General features: G+C 40.1%; 1 protein-coding gene across 1 annotated transcript in view; it reads left to right on the forward strand.

Moving 5' to 3' along the window:
* The first annotated feature begins 1,300 nt into the window (after positions 1-1,300).
* The window catches only part of LOC129564503 (G2/mitotic-specific cyclin-B3), a 65,794-nt gene continuing 51,662 nt past the window's right edge, over positions 1,301-15,432 (forward strand). The window contains 6 exon segments of the mRNA XM_088834578.1: positions 1,301-1,393; positions 3,724-3,810; positions 8,269-8,399; positions 10,144-12,169; positions 12,171-12,935; positions 13,699-13,797. Of these exon segments, the coding sequence (XP_088690704.1) occupies positions 1,301-1,393; positions 3,724-3,810; positions 8,269-8,399; positions 10,144-12,169; positions 12,171-12,935; positions 13,699-13,797 (3,201 nt within the window).

Genomic DNA, 15,432 nt, shown 5'->3' on the forward strand with positions numbered 1-15,432 from the left:
CTTTGTTTGCCTGGAAAGGTCACCTGTCTACTTGGGAACCTTTTTTATCATATTAACTCCAGATCAAATATAGTCTCCTCTGTGAAGCCTTCCTCCACCCCCTGTCTCCCACAAGATTACTGACTTTGCATTATGTTTCTAAAGTACTTTGTGTTTACTGTTATTAAATCATTTATCACATTTATATGTTGCTGTTATAGCTGTGCCTGTGAATACTTTTAGGATAAGATCCATGATTTATTTGTGTTTGTCTCCATTGCCTGATGTATCTTGTACATAAATTTGTTGCATTGCCTTTAGGGTCTCTCTTATGGAAGCCTGTTCTTTGTCAAATGTCGTTGAATTTGGAGACTGAATATCGGTGTGTTCAGAAGGGCAGTTGTATCTGAGTGGGAAGGGTCTCTTTTATATTCAAGAACTGTTTCCTCCTAATGTGCTTGTAAGACACTTAAGTGTATCATAACATAAGACACTTAAATATATCATAAGTTATGGTAGTGAGTTCTTATTTTAGTTTGAGAACTCACAAGCTAAAAGAACCTTAAGGAGTATAGAATGGGGTCCCACATTGAGGTGGGTTGAAGGTAGGACTCTCCTAAGTTCTGTAATGACTGTTAAAATTTTTATGTCAAATGATTTTTACCAAGTAAGTTCCTTCTGCTATTATCTTTTATTTTTTCACCAGTATTATCTTTTGATTTGATTTTTTTTTTAACTAGATGTTTGGAACTGGATTGCAGTTTCTTGATTGACTACAGATAGAATACCCTCTGGCCTGTTCAGCATGCGTGTGTGTGCAGTGCATTCTTTTGCCTTCTCTGTAACATCATTATTGCTGGGGACAGGACCCCATTCCTTTTAAAGAACACTAACCCTACCAGTGACCCTCCATACTATATGATTTGTCATGTTCATGATTATTTTCAACTGTTAATTTTCCTCTAGTGTTCCTAGGCCTATGCTAAGGGCTAGGCCACAGTCCCAGTACCCACAGCGGGTGGCAGGCATGGTGCTTGGCTTTTTACACAGAGTATCTCATTTAATTTGAACAGTGCTCTGCAAAGATATGTATGCTTACCTCCATCTTGCCCAGAGGTTAAGTCACTTGCCCCTGGTTAAGTATGGTACAACCAAGATTTGATCCCAGATCTGCTAACATCGAAGTCTGTTTTCTCCTAGGGAGAGACTGGGTTTTCTCAAGGATCTCCAGAGAATCGGTGATGTTTCTGGTGAAAGTTTTAAAGAGTCTTTTTCTGATTGCAGCTCTGCCTTGGATAGATCGCTGCTGAATCTGTAAGAAATGCCGCTGCCACTACCACCCCAACACTCCAAACGTGAAACTAGGAAATCTCAGTCCAGCATTGTGCCCAGTGATCGTGAACCATCTGAAAAGGTTAGAGCAAGCTGCCCCTCCCAATAGTGTCGCATTTAGCCTCTTTTCTGTGTTGGCTTAGTCCCTATCCTCCCCTCTATATCTTTTGGAATATGTGTGGTTAATCTGAGAAAGTGAGAAGGCGTGGCAAACCTTGTAGTTGGAGGAGACCAGCAAATTATAACTTGGGGAGAAAGCATAAACTCTTCTTTCCCATCAGTGCATGGTTAGGATGAAGGGTGTCCTCCACAACTTTCAAAAGCAAACAATACTTAGTTCTCATTAGTGATCCCATTTAAACTTTTATTTTCTCTGAGAGGCTCAAAGCATCTTGCCAAGTGGCTGCTTAGTACATCCTGGGGAGAGTATGATGATTAGGTCAACAAATGTATTATAATACTTTTTACAGCTGTTAAATTTGAAGAATGGGTCCATTTTGAGCCTGCTGTTTTGACCTTGTGAATAGTTTGACATTGACATTCCTAGCTTGTGATGTTCTGTGTTTGCCATCAGTCATATTTTAATCAGAACTTTACTAACACTGGTGAATTGTTGTTAAGAAAGTGTTTCTTGGCGCAAACATCTTTAGGCCAATTTAATTTCCTTGATTGGTTTTCTCTCAGCACAGATAAACACTTTCTAATCATTTTCATTTTTGTCTCACTAAAATGGTTTTCTCGGAGGTTAGGGAAAACAAGTGTATTTTTCCTGTGTAAATTTGGCAAGAAGGATTTGATATATTGATCAAATTTTTGTTCATATTAAATTTTATGATTAGAGTTCTGCCACTGTACATTTTCTTTTGTGGCAGTTATTTTTCCAGATCCAACTTTCTCAGGGTGTATTTTGCAAATATAAATTTTATAGGATTCAGTTTCACCATTAATTTTATTTGGGGCTGGTTATTAAGTAGGAGTGGGATAACAGACCATAGTTAATTTCTTAGCTAATTTGTGAGGAAATAATAATTTATTCTTTGCTAATTATTTCCATTGATTATTTATCATGAACTAGATGAAAGACTAATAGTTATTTCTTAGCTTAAACAGTTAACATAAGTAATTCTTCTCAGCTCTTTCAGAATTGCTCCACTGAACTAGAATTGGTCTATTGTAGTATGAATCCAATTCTCTAAGTTTCTAATCACTTACTGTGTCATGTACTAACGGTACATAATGTAAAGAGAGAAACAGAGAAAATAAATGATCTGACCTCAGTGTTCTGTTTCACATTATAACAACTCTCTGACATAGGTAAGGCAGAGTTCTCAATTCATAAAGGAAATCTGATACATAGGATACTTTCACCAAACAAAAACTGTTAGGGAATAGAGAAACCCTACAGTGTGATTTACCTTAACCTTTAACCCTATAGAGATAGTCTTGCTCATTTGGTAGTGGGATAAGGCATTTCAGATAAACACTAGCTAGAAAGAAAGTTCCCTTTGCTCCAAAATATTAACTCTGCCTCCTTTACCCCATTCCTCCCTTGTATACACTAAAAGGGATAAATATGAATTACCAAACTCCTTTCTTAAAATACAGAATTTTCCTTATGAGGTTTAAAATCACATTCAGTTCAGTTCAGTTCAGTCACTCAGTCGTGTCCGACGCTTTGCGACCCCACGGATCACAGCACGCCAGACCTTCCTGTCCATCACATTGGACCATATATTTTAAAAATACTATTTCTGCCCATTTACAGTTTACAAGCCTTTTAAAAAACATGTGTTCTCTTATTTGATCCTCAAATAAGGTAGGTCATTTTTCCAGTTTTGCTGATGAGAAGTTTGAGGTTCAGAAATTAAGTTACTTTTCCAAGGTCAATAGCTAGTAAAGGACTGATCCTGGATCAGTATCTAGGTATGTGTGTGATTATTCTTATTGAGAATGTCTTAAATCAACTACTTAACATAAGAGACACGTAACTTTTGTTGAATTATTGAGTTAATTTACCTGGGAACGTCCATATTAAATGAATGACTGGAAGTTGCAAAGTGGTGGTGATGGTCATGATTAATCTTGGCTAAGATGGCCATAGATATGAGAGGAGTAAGAGAGAGAAAATTAGCTTCACCAAGCTATTTTGCTTATTTTAAGAGTTACACTGAAGGTTGTCCTGTCTCCTTACAGCCTTGTCACCATCATCAATGGTTATTACCTCCTTCAGGGACTCTAAGCAGCAGTGAGTGCCAAAACTTTCTTTTGTTGTAATTTATTAGGGTTTATTATAGGCATTCCCAATTGCTTGGAGATTCAGGCATTTCCCTGTTGAGCTCCAAAGATGACCTGAAGTCCCTGAAAGGACTGTTCACAATTGGATATACTCATTTACCTTTCTTGCTTTTTTAGAAAGATGAGAAGTACCAAGCAAAGATACCTCCATCTTCACCTCAGGGACCACTCAAAAAGAGATCAGCTTTTGAAGATCTCACCAGTGTGAGTATGCTATGGTGTTGCATAAGGTTCAAACAACCTCTTCCTTGAGGGACCTTGCTAGTTTACCAAACCCTGACGCTCTGTAGAAGCTGAAAGCCAATTTTACTGGCTGAGAACTAATTCCAATTTTATTTGGAATCAAGCACCCAATTTCAGAAACTGTAGGGGCTTTTCTGCTGACACATACCATCTGTATTAATTGGTGGAGCTCTCTGAAAACCGCAGACAGAATGATGATCAGATGTGAAATTGTTGACAGATAAGAGAACTATGAAATCTTGCATTTAGGTAAAGTCCAGAGATGGCTCGACTGGCTGCCTCGGCCTTAGAGGCAAGTGTCAATACTATGGTGGATTCATTGTAGTCTAGGGCAGTGTTTATCAGTTCAAGCACTATGGGCATTTTTTTAATAGGACAGTTTTTCTACTGTGTAGGACTGAATGACTTGGAATTGCACCACCTTGCAACTCCCAGTCATTCAACCAGCATTCCTGGCCCCTGGTATTAAGCTCCAGCAGCATCCCAGTCATAGTGACAATCAAAACTGCCTTCCGATGTACAGAACCATTGATGATCTGGTTTTCGACTAGGGATATCTAGAAATTCAATTGTGACTAGAATTCTTGAGTTTACTTCCAAGTTACCTCCCTTCTGGTATTATTAAGGTACTAGCAAAAAATAAAATTTAATAGTTAGAATGTTACTAATTAAATATAGGTAAACTTTGGTCTTAGAAATCAGTAATAACTGATACCTCCTGAGTGTTTACCACATGCTAGGCACTATTCTAAGCATTGTCCCATGTATCCACCCACTTAATACTCATAAGATCGTATGAGGCAGACACTAAAACTATAACCCCTTTACAGATGAAGACCTGGCTAGTGTTGGTTTTGAAGTCCGTTTCATCTAGGATACAGAGAACCCTAGTGAGGCCTGTCCTGCCCTCTATGGTAGAGTGTTCTTTTGTAGCTACCAGAATTCTTACATTTGCTAGATAATATTTTACTGCCTTGGGCAGGGTTGGATAAGCATTGGCAAAGTTCTCTCCTTTATATCTCTGCTCTTTAGATGCCATGTGACTACTTTTGTGTTAAACCAGTCTTTCCCCCACGCAAATTACAACATGTCTAACATGGCCAAAGGAGCTGATTTGTTTTAGTTATTTAGTCTGCTGTGAGTTTTCTTTTTTCCCTCTCCTTTATCCTTCTAGCATGGGAAGGACTTTTGATTTGTTAGAGCTGATCCTAAGCCATTGGATGAGGAGATAAGGTCTATTTCCTAAATTATGTTTTGTCAGTAGGATTTTTATCTCTATTTTCCTATTTCTCAGTGAAAGAATTATGGGGAAATGTTGATAAAGGACTCCTTGTGCTTAGATCTGAAAATATTAGTGCTTTGAACCTTCACATATGGCAAGTAGAAAGTTTCACTCTGGGAATTAGAGTCTCCACATCTCCCCTGCCAAGAATGCACATCTTTTCCAGTTGTGGATCTTGGCTGAACACAGAAGGAGTTTGTAAATCTTTAGGTGAAATTGAAATACAATTTGTGCCAAACTCTTTGAAGAGCAGAAGTGGACAACAACCTGAGGGCCTAAGAAAAAATTCCCTGCTGGACTGTAGTAGCTTACTATATGATGATACAAAGGCATAATTTTTTATATTTTATTTGGAAATAATTTCAAATTTATAATAAGTTGCAAAAAGAATAATACCAAGAACACACAGATACCTTTTACTTAGGTTCACCTATTATTAACATTTTATCCCATCTTCTTACATACATATATCATGGCCTTTTACCCCTAAGTACTTCAGTGTATATTTCCTCAGAGAAGTAGTCTTATATAACCATAGTGCAGTCAACTTCATAAGTTTACACTGATGTAATGTTTTATGTAATTTATTGCCCATATTCCCATTCTTCCCATTGACTTTGTAAAGTCAATGTTATAAGCATTTTTCCCCCTCTAGGGAAGGATCCAGTCTAGGGTTGTTTAATTGTCATGTCTAGCTTCTTTTAATGTGGAATGCTTCTATAGCTTCTCTTTGTTTTTTATGACATTTTTGAAGAATAAAGTCCCACTCAACCCCCCTTTTAAAAATAGAACATTCCTAATTTTATATTTTTCTAATGTTTCCATGGGATTAGATTGGTGTTATACATACTTGACTGGAGTACTGTATAAGTGATGGTCTGTCCTTAGGGTATCACAGCTGGAGGCATACAATGTCCATCTGTCATTCATTGGTGAGGTTAATTTTGATCACCCAGTCAAGATGTTGTCTGGTTTCTCTGCTGTATACTGACTGTTTTTTTTTTCCTTCTTGGAACTAACAAACAGTCTGTGGGACACACTCCTAAGAGCCTGAAAATAACTGCTCTTCATCAACATGCCCCCTAGATTTAGTATCCATTGATGATTTTTGCCTAGCCCAGTCTTTATGGTGATTTTTCTAGCTGTAGCTCTTGCTCCCCATTTACCAATCTGCTCTTGGCATTCTGTAAGCAGAGCCTTTCTTTCTTCCCTATTTATTATTAATATAGACTTATGAATTTTTATTTTTCAGTGGTTTGTTGTTCATTATTATATTATTTTGGTGTTCAACTTGTCCCAGATTTGGCCACTAGGGTCCCCTTGAATCTAATTATTGTGTCTTTGTGACATATTCTCATCATTTTTTTGAGCATTTTCGTTCCAGCATAACAGGATGTCTCAGACTCATCATGTGCCTATTTTTATCTCAGACAGGGAGTCAACTGTTTTTCAAAGAATTCCTGCTCCTTTGAGTGGGGAATAGTACTAGAGACCAAGATCTCAGTTCTAGGTGTGCTACTGGGGTATCTGCTTTTTCTGCCCTTTCTGCAGACAGAGTTAGGAAGTATCTGGATGTAATACATATATTTGTTGTTCTTTTAGTCACGAATTCATGTCCAACTCTTTGTGACTCCATGGACTGTAGCCTGCCAGGCTTCTCTGTCCATGGGATTCTCCAGGCAAGAAAACTGGAGTGGGTTGCCATTTCCTTCTTGAGGGGATCTTCCTGACACAGGGATGAAACTGGGACTCCTGCATTGGCAGGCGGATTCTTTACTGCTGAGCCACCAGGGAAGTCCACATATACATTATACATACACACATATCTGTACTTAAAGACATATGTTCCGTTCCGTTCCATTCAGTAGCTTAGTCGTGTCCGACTCTTTGCGACCCTGTGGACTGTAGCCTACCAGGCTTCTCCGTCCATGGGATTCTCCAGGCAAGAATACTGGAGTGGGTTACCATCTCCTTCTCCAGTGGACATTCCCGACCCAGGGATTGAACCCGGGTCTCCCGCATTGGAGGCAGACGCTTTAACCTCTGAGCCACCAGGGATATTTCTATAGATACAAGTAACACACACTCCTATATATTTAGATGTAGATATACATATACCTGTGTAAGAAATCATGAGTCTCTACAGCTCCCATTCCAATGCACAGGATTCTTTCTTATATTCCTCAATCCATATTTGCATGTTTCTTCTCACTGTAAAGTGAGAACCATGGTTCCCAAGATCATCAACATATTTACTCAATACTATATCTAAAAGTTTCAGAATTACTTCTTCCACACTACCATAATAAACACACCTATTAAAAAGAGTTCCAGATTTATTTGTGATATTCCCTACCACACCACAAACCCATCCTGATTAAGGATGTATATACTGAGGTTACATAGCCTGTGTTTACTTGGATTAGCTGCTTCTTGTATTCTGTTTTCTTTCTTTTGTCCTTCAATGTGGTTATGGTATTTATTTGAAATATAAGTAGATTCAGTTTGTTTTATTTTAAAGGCATAACCTTTAAAATGATTTTTCTTATTGATGTTATTCACAGTCCCATGAGTTATTATACTATTTAATAGAATTAGTGATGATTAGCGTTTTTGGTGGAGCTCCCCAGAGCCCCATGTTAAATAAATATCCCCTCAGTGAGATGGGATAGATGTATCACAGATAGTGATGTGTTAGAGGTCTACCCTGAAACGCTAGTTGATCTTGGCATTCTCAGGCAGCAAAGAAAATTTTATGGTCTTTTTCCTCTTCTGAACATCTTATGGGGTCAAAATGGAATGTGACGTTTACAAAATATCTTTTTGGGAATTTGCCAGCCTGTATGGAGATCAACACTATATCCTATGTATCTTGAAATCACCAAGGGCTGCTATTTAGCTAATATGTACCAGGACTACTGTACTGCTAGCTTCCATCATGATTAGTTGGCACCAGTACCATACTGGTTGAGAGAGATTTTGATTGGTGTTTCTGAAAACACTGAAACAAGGCGTCCAGGGTGAGGACGTGGGTCAGGACTTTCCTATAAGAACCACTTTTTGAGTAATTTGAGGTTTGCTCTCTACATTTCCTTGCTTCCTTCTCCTGACCATCCCCCCTCCTTTTTTTTTTCCAGGCTCCTCAAAGTCAACCTGTCCAGCCCAAGAAGGAAGCCAATAATGAGTTTGTTAAAGATACTTCTAAGAAGAGAAACAGGAACACATTCGCTGCTAGGTTGCCTGAAAACAGTAAGATGGATATAAAAAAGTGAGTACAGGGAACTCAGATGGCATTGCTTTAGATGGTAAAGGAGAGGGAGTGACATCCTTTCGACTGCCTTTTGTCCCCATTGAGAATATTGTTAGTGAGCCACAGTGGTGAGTACTGTATTAACCCTGGGTGCTTAGATGGTCTGCCCCTCCTTCCCTCCCTTCCTCTGCCCCTCACCACCATGTTGTGTGCATATTGAAAGAGCTGTTGTCATTGAGGAATGTGCCAAGAGATCTTGTGTTCATATTTTCTCTCTCTTGGTGATTCAGTCCCTGATTGAGCAAATCTGGGCTTGAGAGTATGGAGCCAATTTTCAGGGGATTCTCAGCAGCTGATTGATAGTTTGCCAGTCTGCTTATCCCATAAGAAGCCTTAGGGGAGGCTTGCTTCTTGTTACTCTAGAGAAATTACTGTCTCCTTAGGCCTGCGACGAGTTGACTCACTGGAAAAGAATCTGATGCTAGGAAGGATTGGGGGTGGGAGGAGACGGGGACGACAGAGAATGAGATGGCTGGATGGCATCACCGACTCAATGGACATGAGTTTGAGTGAACTATGGGAGTTGGTGATGGACAGGGAAGCCTGGCGTGCTGTGATTCATGGGGTTGCAAAGAGTCGGACACGACTGAGCGACTGAACTAGGCCAAAAATGTGTTTTCCAGCTGTTTTTAGGGAACTGATCACAGGTTCTGCTAGTAGATATGAGTATTCTCACCTAGGATTTGGGGAAAGGATTTACTCCTAGGAAAACTTTTATTGGAAGAAGAGTTAGAAAGTGGAGTAAGACATTTCTATATCCTCTCCTCATTCCAGTGGGAATTACTTCTTTTAGGAAGAAAAGATTTCTAAGTCCCCCTTTCCATCTTCTTCCCCACCCCCTCCCAGCTCCAGACACCCACCAGTCTACTGTCTGTTATGGATATACCTCTGTGGATATGTCTCCTCTGGATGATTCATATAAATGAATCATATAATATCTAGTTTTTTTGAGGTACTTTTGTTCAGATCGATCATATTTACCAATAATTCTCATTTCTTGTTCTGATTTCTAGTCATTCAGTGATTTGGTCACACCAGGTTGATCATTCTAATTGAAGTGCAGTCCTATTCAAAACAAAGCTTTGCATCTGACACATGTCAACAAATGTTTATTTCTTATTTATTATCTTTTTATTATCTTCACCGGGAAAGCATCTTGTGAATAGCCTAGGGTGAAGGGAATATGATTAGATACCATGAACATTAAGTACTAGACCAACTTTCTCTTATAAGCTTTCATAAGCCTTTTATAAGCCTGTTTCTTATAATCCTCTCTCATAAGCTTCAAACAGTATTAATTTCAATCTGAGTTTCACCAGATACCTAGTGGTGATAGACAAAGACAAATGCAGCTAGTGAGAGAGACTGACAAATAAGCAAATCACTCATACGATGTTCTAAGTATTATAATGAAAGTCTTTTTATATAAATAAAGGTAATAAGTCATATATGAAAAAGCAAGATAAGGATTTCAGGGGGAATTTTTTTAGAAAAGTGTGAGGACCTAGATCATAGAAACTATACACTATGCTACTTAGTAGATTTACTATGTTACCCATTGATTTTTTACCCTCTAGTCTGTCTCCTGGGGTTGCAGTCCTTTCCCTTTCCATATATTTAGTAAGTGTAGTGACAAAATGAAGTGATAGGTAAGGATTCTAGGAACTACATTCTTCTCACCCAGACATTGTTTTCTTTGCAGATACAAGGCAGAACTCTCACCAGTAGTAGTCTTAACCACCATGGTGCCAAACATTATAGATGAATTGCTCACTCTGGATATGTCTACCAGCTCCAAGACACCCAATACTGAAGAAGCATCTCTTTTAAAAAAGCCATTCATTTTAAAAGAGGATCCCACTTCTGAGAATGTAGTCCTCACGAAGAGGTCATTACTTTCAAAGAAGTGCACAAATCAGGGGGTGATGTCCCTCTTGCAGAAGCCACTGTCCTTGCAGGGAAAGAGTGAATGTGATGTTGTACAGCCAGTGACTTTTGGGAAGAAGCGTAAAACCGAGGAGGCAGCCATCACCAACAGGACATTATCCTTAAAGAATATGTGCCCATATCAGGGAAAGCAGTCCTGCTTGGGGTAGGAGTTGGCCTTGCAGGATGTCAGTGTTGAAGAGGATTCTTCCTTTATGGAGCTCCAGAATGTTAGGAAGAAGCCCCAAACTGAGGAAGCAACCTCCACCAGCCTATTATCATGTTTAAAGAAAAAGTATACCACTCAGAGGAAGATGTCCTGTAGGAAAAATCCTCTAGTACTGCAGAAGACCAACTGTGAAGAAAAGCCACTCACTAAGGAGTCTTTTAAGAGAAAGCCGACTGCTGAGAAGGAGCCCTTTTTCCAGGAACCACCTGCATTGCAAGAGAAGCACACCTCTGAACAAGAAATATCCATCTTGATGAAATCATTGGCCTTTCAGGAGAAAATTGACACTGAAGAGAAATCACTTTTTAAAGAACCATTGGCTTTGAAGAAGCAATCTACCACTGAGGAGACAACCTTCACCATGAGGCCATTACCTTTAAAGAAAAAGTGCACTACTCAGAGGAATAGGAAGATGGCCTACTTGAAGAAGCCATTAGTATTGAAGAAGACCACCTCTGGAGAGAAGGCACTCATTAGTCAGTTCCTGTCCTTTAAAAAGAAGCCTACCCCTAAGGAGGAGTCCCTCTTCCAGGACCTCTCAGTGTTGCAAGAGGAGCATACCACTGATGAAGCAGTGACACTTTTGAAGAAGCCATTGGCATTGCAGAAGAAAGATGGTGAAGATGATTTTCTTATGGAGCCACTTTCCTTTAGGAAGACTCATACTACTAAGGAGGCAACACTTCCCAAGAAGCCACTACCTTTAAAGAGGAAGCGTACAACTCAGGGGAAGTTGTACCACTTGAAGAAGCCCCTAGTATTGCAGAAGGTAACATCTGAAGAGAAGTCACTTGTTAAGGAGCCATTACCCTTTAAGAAGCCACCTACCACTAAGGAATCCTTTTTCCAAGAGCCATCAGCATTGCAGGAGAAGCACACCATTCTAGAGGAGGCATCCATCTTGAAGAAGCCTTTGGTCTTGCAAAAGACTCCAACTGAGGAGGAATCACTTGAAAAGGAGATTTTGACTTTTAAGAAGTTTACCATTGGGGAGGCACCCTCCACCAATATGCTGTTATCTTTAAAGAAGAAATGTCCCACTCAGGGTAAGTCCTGTTTGACAAAGCCACTAGTATTGCAGACCATTTCTGAAGAGAAATCACTCATTAAGGAGCCTACCACTGAAGTGGAGTCCCTCTTGAAGGAACCATCTGCACTGCAAGAGAAGCACACCACTCAGGGGGATGTGGCCCCCTTGAAAAAGCCATGGGTATTACAGGAGAAAATAGACAGTAAAGATGAATTTCTTATGGAACCACTATCATTTAGGAAGACACACACCACAAATGTGGCAGTCTCTACCGAGGAGTCATCTTTAATGAAGCAAATGTGTGCCACTCAAATAATGTCTATCTACCAAGAACTGTTGGGTTTGCAGAATATGATTGGTGAAGGTAAGAATTCCTTTATGATGCCAGTATCATCTAGGAAGAAGTCTTCAACTGATGAGGCAGTTGTTACCAAGACACCATTATCTCCAAAAATGAGGCAAATCACTCAGTGGAACACGGTCACAGAGAAGCCCACCTCTGAAGAGAAGTCACTCTTTAAGAAGTCGTTGCCCTTAAAAATAAAAGTCTACAACTGAAGAGGGGCTCCTCTTCTAGGATCCATCTGTATTGAAAGAGAAACATACCTTTCTGCAACAGGCGTCCCTCTCAAAGAAGCCATTGACCTTACAGGAGAATATCGCCACTAAAGAAGAATCATGTACCAAGGAACTGTTGACCATGGAGAAGTCCTTGGTCTTGCAGAAGACTGATATGGAAGTGGACTTCTTGAAGATGCCGTTGGCTTTGCAGAATAAAAGCACCACTGAAGAGAAATTCTTTTTCGAGAAACCATTGGTTCTGAAGGAAAAGCTCTCCCCTGAGGCAGCAGCCAGCATAGAGAGACAATCATCTTTTAAGAAGCAGCCCACTGCTCAGGGGGAGGTGTTCCTCTTTAAAAAGCAGTCAACCTTGCAAAAGAACATCACCAATGAAGAGGAGTGCATTATTAAGCAGCCACAGGCCTTGAAGGAGAAGCCCAACATTGAAAAGGAGACCATCCTGAGGGAGTCCTTGGCCTTGCAGGAGAATTCCACGATTGAGAAGGAGGCTGTCTGGAAGGAGCCATTGGCCTTGCAAAAGACTCTCACTCACAAAGAAGACACCTTTCTCAAAGATTTCACCCTCCAAATTGAAACCACCCTAGATGTGTCCACCACCACCTCTGAATCTGGAACAGGCTTGTTCAACACCATCACCATGTCGTTCAGTACCATAAGCAAGTCCAGTACTTGTGAATCCAATTCCAATAAACCTTTCTTATCTTGCAAAAAGAGATCACAGCAGGAGGTATTCTGCTTTCTTTCTTCTTAAATTAGATGAAGTGTTCTTTGTTGTCCTGGAGGTGGCGGCTAGCAGAGATATTTTTGCCTTTCTAAGCAATTGAGTTGTATATAGTAAGTGATATTAAACCAAACTGGCCTTGTAGAGTCTCTTGACTTCATGATTGGAATAGAAAGTATTTATTCCAGGGACACCCTCAAGGGTCTGGAATACTCTGTGTGTGTGTATTTCACTAGTGGTTATACGATTTCAGGAAATTGCCTTTCTTAGTAATTGCCATCTGCATTACATAGGACCTTAGCTAAAGATTAGTTAAATTCACAGAGGCATCTTCCAAGGAAGATGGTTTATAAATTGTAAATTAGAAGGAAAATGAGATGAGATTTGGTACCTGGGAGGAGAAACAACCTGGATGTAGGCAAAATAACCTGGTTAAAGGTATAGAAGGGAGGAAAAGGCTAACAGGAAGATAAACTGGGCCCAATCAAAACATTGAAACATAACAGGTGACATAAGCTGGAAGATTGTAAGATCACAATATCTTTCTTGGAGAATCTTGTGCTTACCTGTAATAATAGTGCCTGGTTCTTAGGGCAGAGCAGGTATGTATAAGGATTAAGTATTTCTTGGTTACTCAACAGTATGAGGATTACAGGGCAAAGGTTTGAGCTGAAGATAAAAGTGGGAAGAAAGGAGTAATTTTTTATGTGTGTGTGCTAAGCTTCTCTAGGAATCTTTCTCCTAATATGTCTATTTGATGATTTCCAAGCAGATGATCCCACTGGGGGATACTGACATAGACCACAGTGACCCATTTTTCAGTTCAGTATATGCTAAGGATATCTTCAGTTACATGAAGAAAAGAGAGGTATGTAGGGGATGGGGGTGAGGGGAAATGATTTTCCAGTTCTTGTTTCCTTACCATACATCCTTCAAATGCAGCTTTAAAGGGGAGATAATAATGATGAAGGAAAGTTATGACCAACCTTGATAATATATTAAAAAGCAGAGACATTACTTTGCCAACAAAGGTCCGTCTAGTCAAGGCTATGGTTTTTCCCGTGGTCATGTATGGATGTGAGAGTTGGACTATGAAGAAAGCTGACCGCCGAAGAATTGATGCTTTTGAACTGTGGTGCTGGAGAAGACTCTTGAGAGTCCCTGGACTGCAAGGAGATCCAACCAGTCCATTCTAAGGGAGATTGATCCTGGGTGTTCATTGGAAGGACTGATGCTAAAGCTGAAACTGCAACACTTTGGCCACCTCATGCGACGAGTTGACTCACTGGAAAAGACTCTGATGCTGGGAAATGTTGGGGGCGGGAGGAGAAGGGGATGACAGAGAATGAGATGGCTGGATGGCATCACCGACACTGTGGACATGGGTTTGAGTGAACTCCGGGAGTTGGTGGTGGACAGGGAGGCCTGGGGTGCTGTGATTCATGGGGTCGCGGAGAGTCGGACACGACTGAGCGACTGAACTGAACGGAAATGAATGAATTTAGGGGGCAGGAGGAGAAGGGGACGACAGAGAATGAGATGGCTGGATGGCATCACTGACTCTGTGGACATGAGTTTGAGTGAACTCTGGGGGTTGGTGATGGACAGGGAGGCCTGGCGTGCTGTGATTCATGGGGTCGCGGAGAGTCGGACACGACTGAGCGACTGAACTGAACGGAACTGAATAATGATGAGGAAAATAATAACAGTAGCAACTGACGTCTCCTGGTAGCATGCTATGAGTTAAACATTGTGCTAAAGGATTTATAAACATTATCTTGTTTAATTCTCCCAATAGCTTCACGATGGTAGGTATTATTTTCTCCTTTTTATAGTTGGGGGAAACTACTCAGTCAAAACAACTAGTGTGTAGTAGATCTGGGATATGAACTAGTTTGATTACCTTAGACCGATTACCATAAGCCCACACCTCTAATTGCTTAGGAGGTAATCTCAGACACAAACATTGTCAAGCGAGCTCTTTCTGAGTGACTGCTCTTAGAGATCTTTCCCCTTCTCTATGCAGTTTTCTGGCATTGCAAATAAAACCAGACTCTGTTCCAGCTCTCCAACCTGGTGAAATTTTCTTTCTCCTTTCAAATCTGCCAGTCTCCTTTACCACTAATGTTCATCAATTCCAAATTTTCTTCTCTCTCTCAGTGGAACAGATGGGACCAGGGTTATGTACTAACTAGAATTTTAGCAGGCCATTCACAAGAGGAATGATGAATGTTTCATCTTCTCTCTAGAGACATAGTAATAGATGAACTGACTCCAGAACCTGTACTTTGTCTAGTATATCTTGGAAGAAGCAAGAGATAATTTTGCTATACTGAAAGTGTGGGCCTTAGCTCAGCAGTATTGGTTTCACTTAAGATCTTGTTAGAAACGCAGAAACCAAAACATCTATTTCTGCTTCATTGACTATGCCAAAGCCTTTGACTGTGTGGATCACAATAAAGTGTGGAAAATTCTGAAAGAGATGGGAATACCAGACCACCTG

This window comes from Moschus berezovskii, unplaced genomic scaffold, assembly GCF_049115385.1.
Source record: "Moschus berezovskii isolate FMDL1 unplaced genomic scaffold, NW_MosBer_1.0 29, whole genome shotgun sequence".
Classification (NCBI taxonomy): Eukaryota; Metazoa; Chordata; class Mammalia; order Artiodactyla; family Moschidae; genus Moschus; species Moschus berezovskii.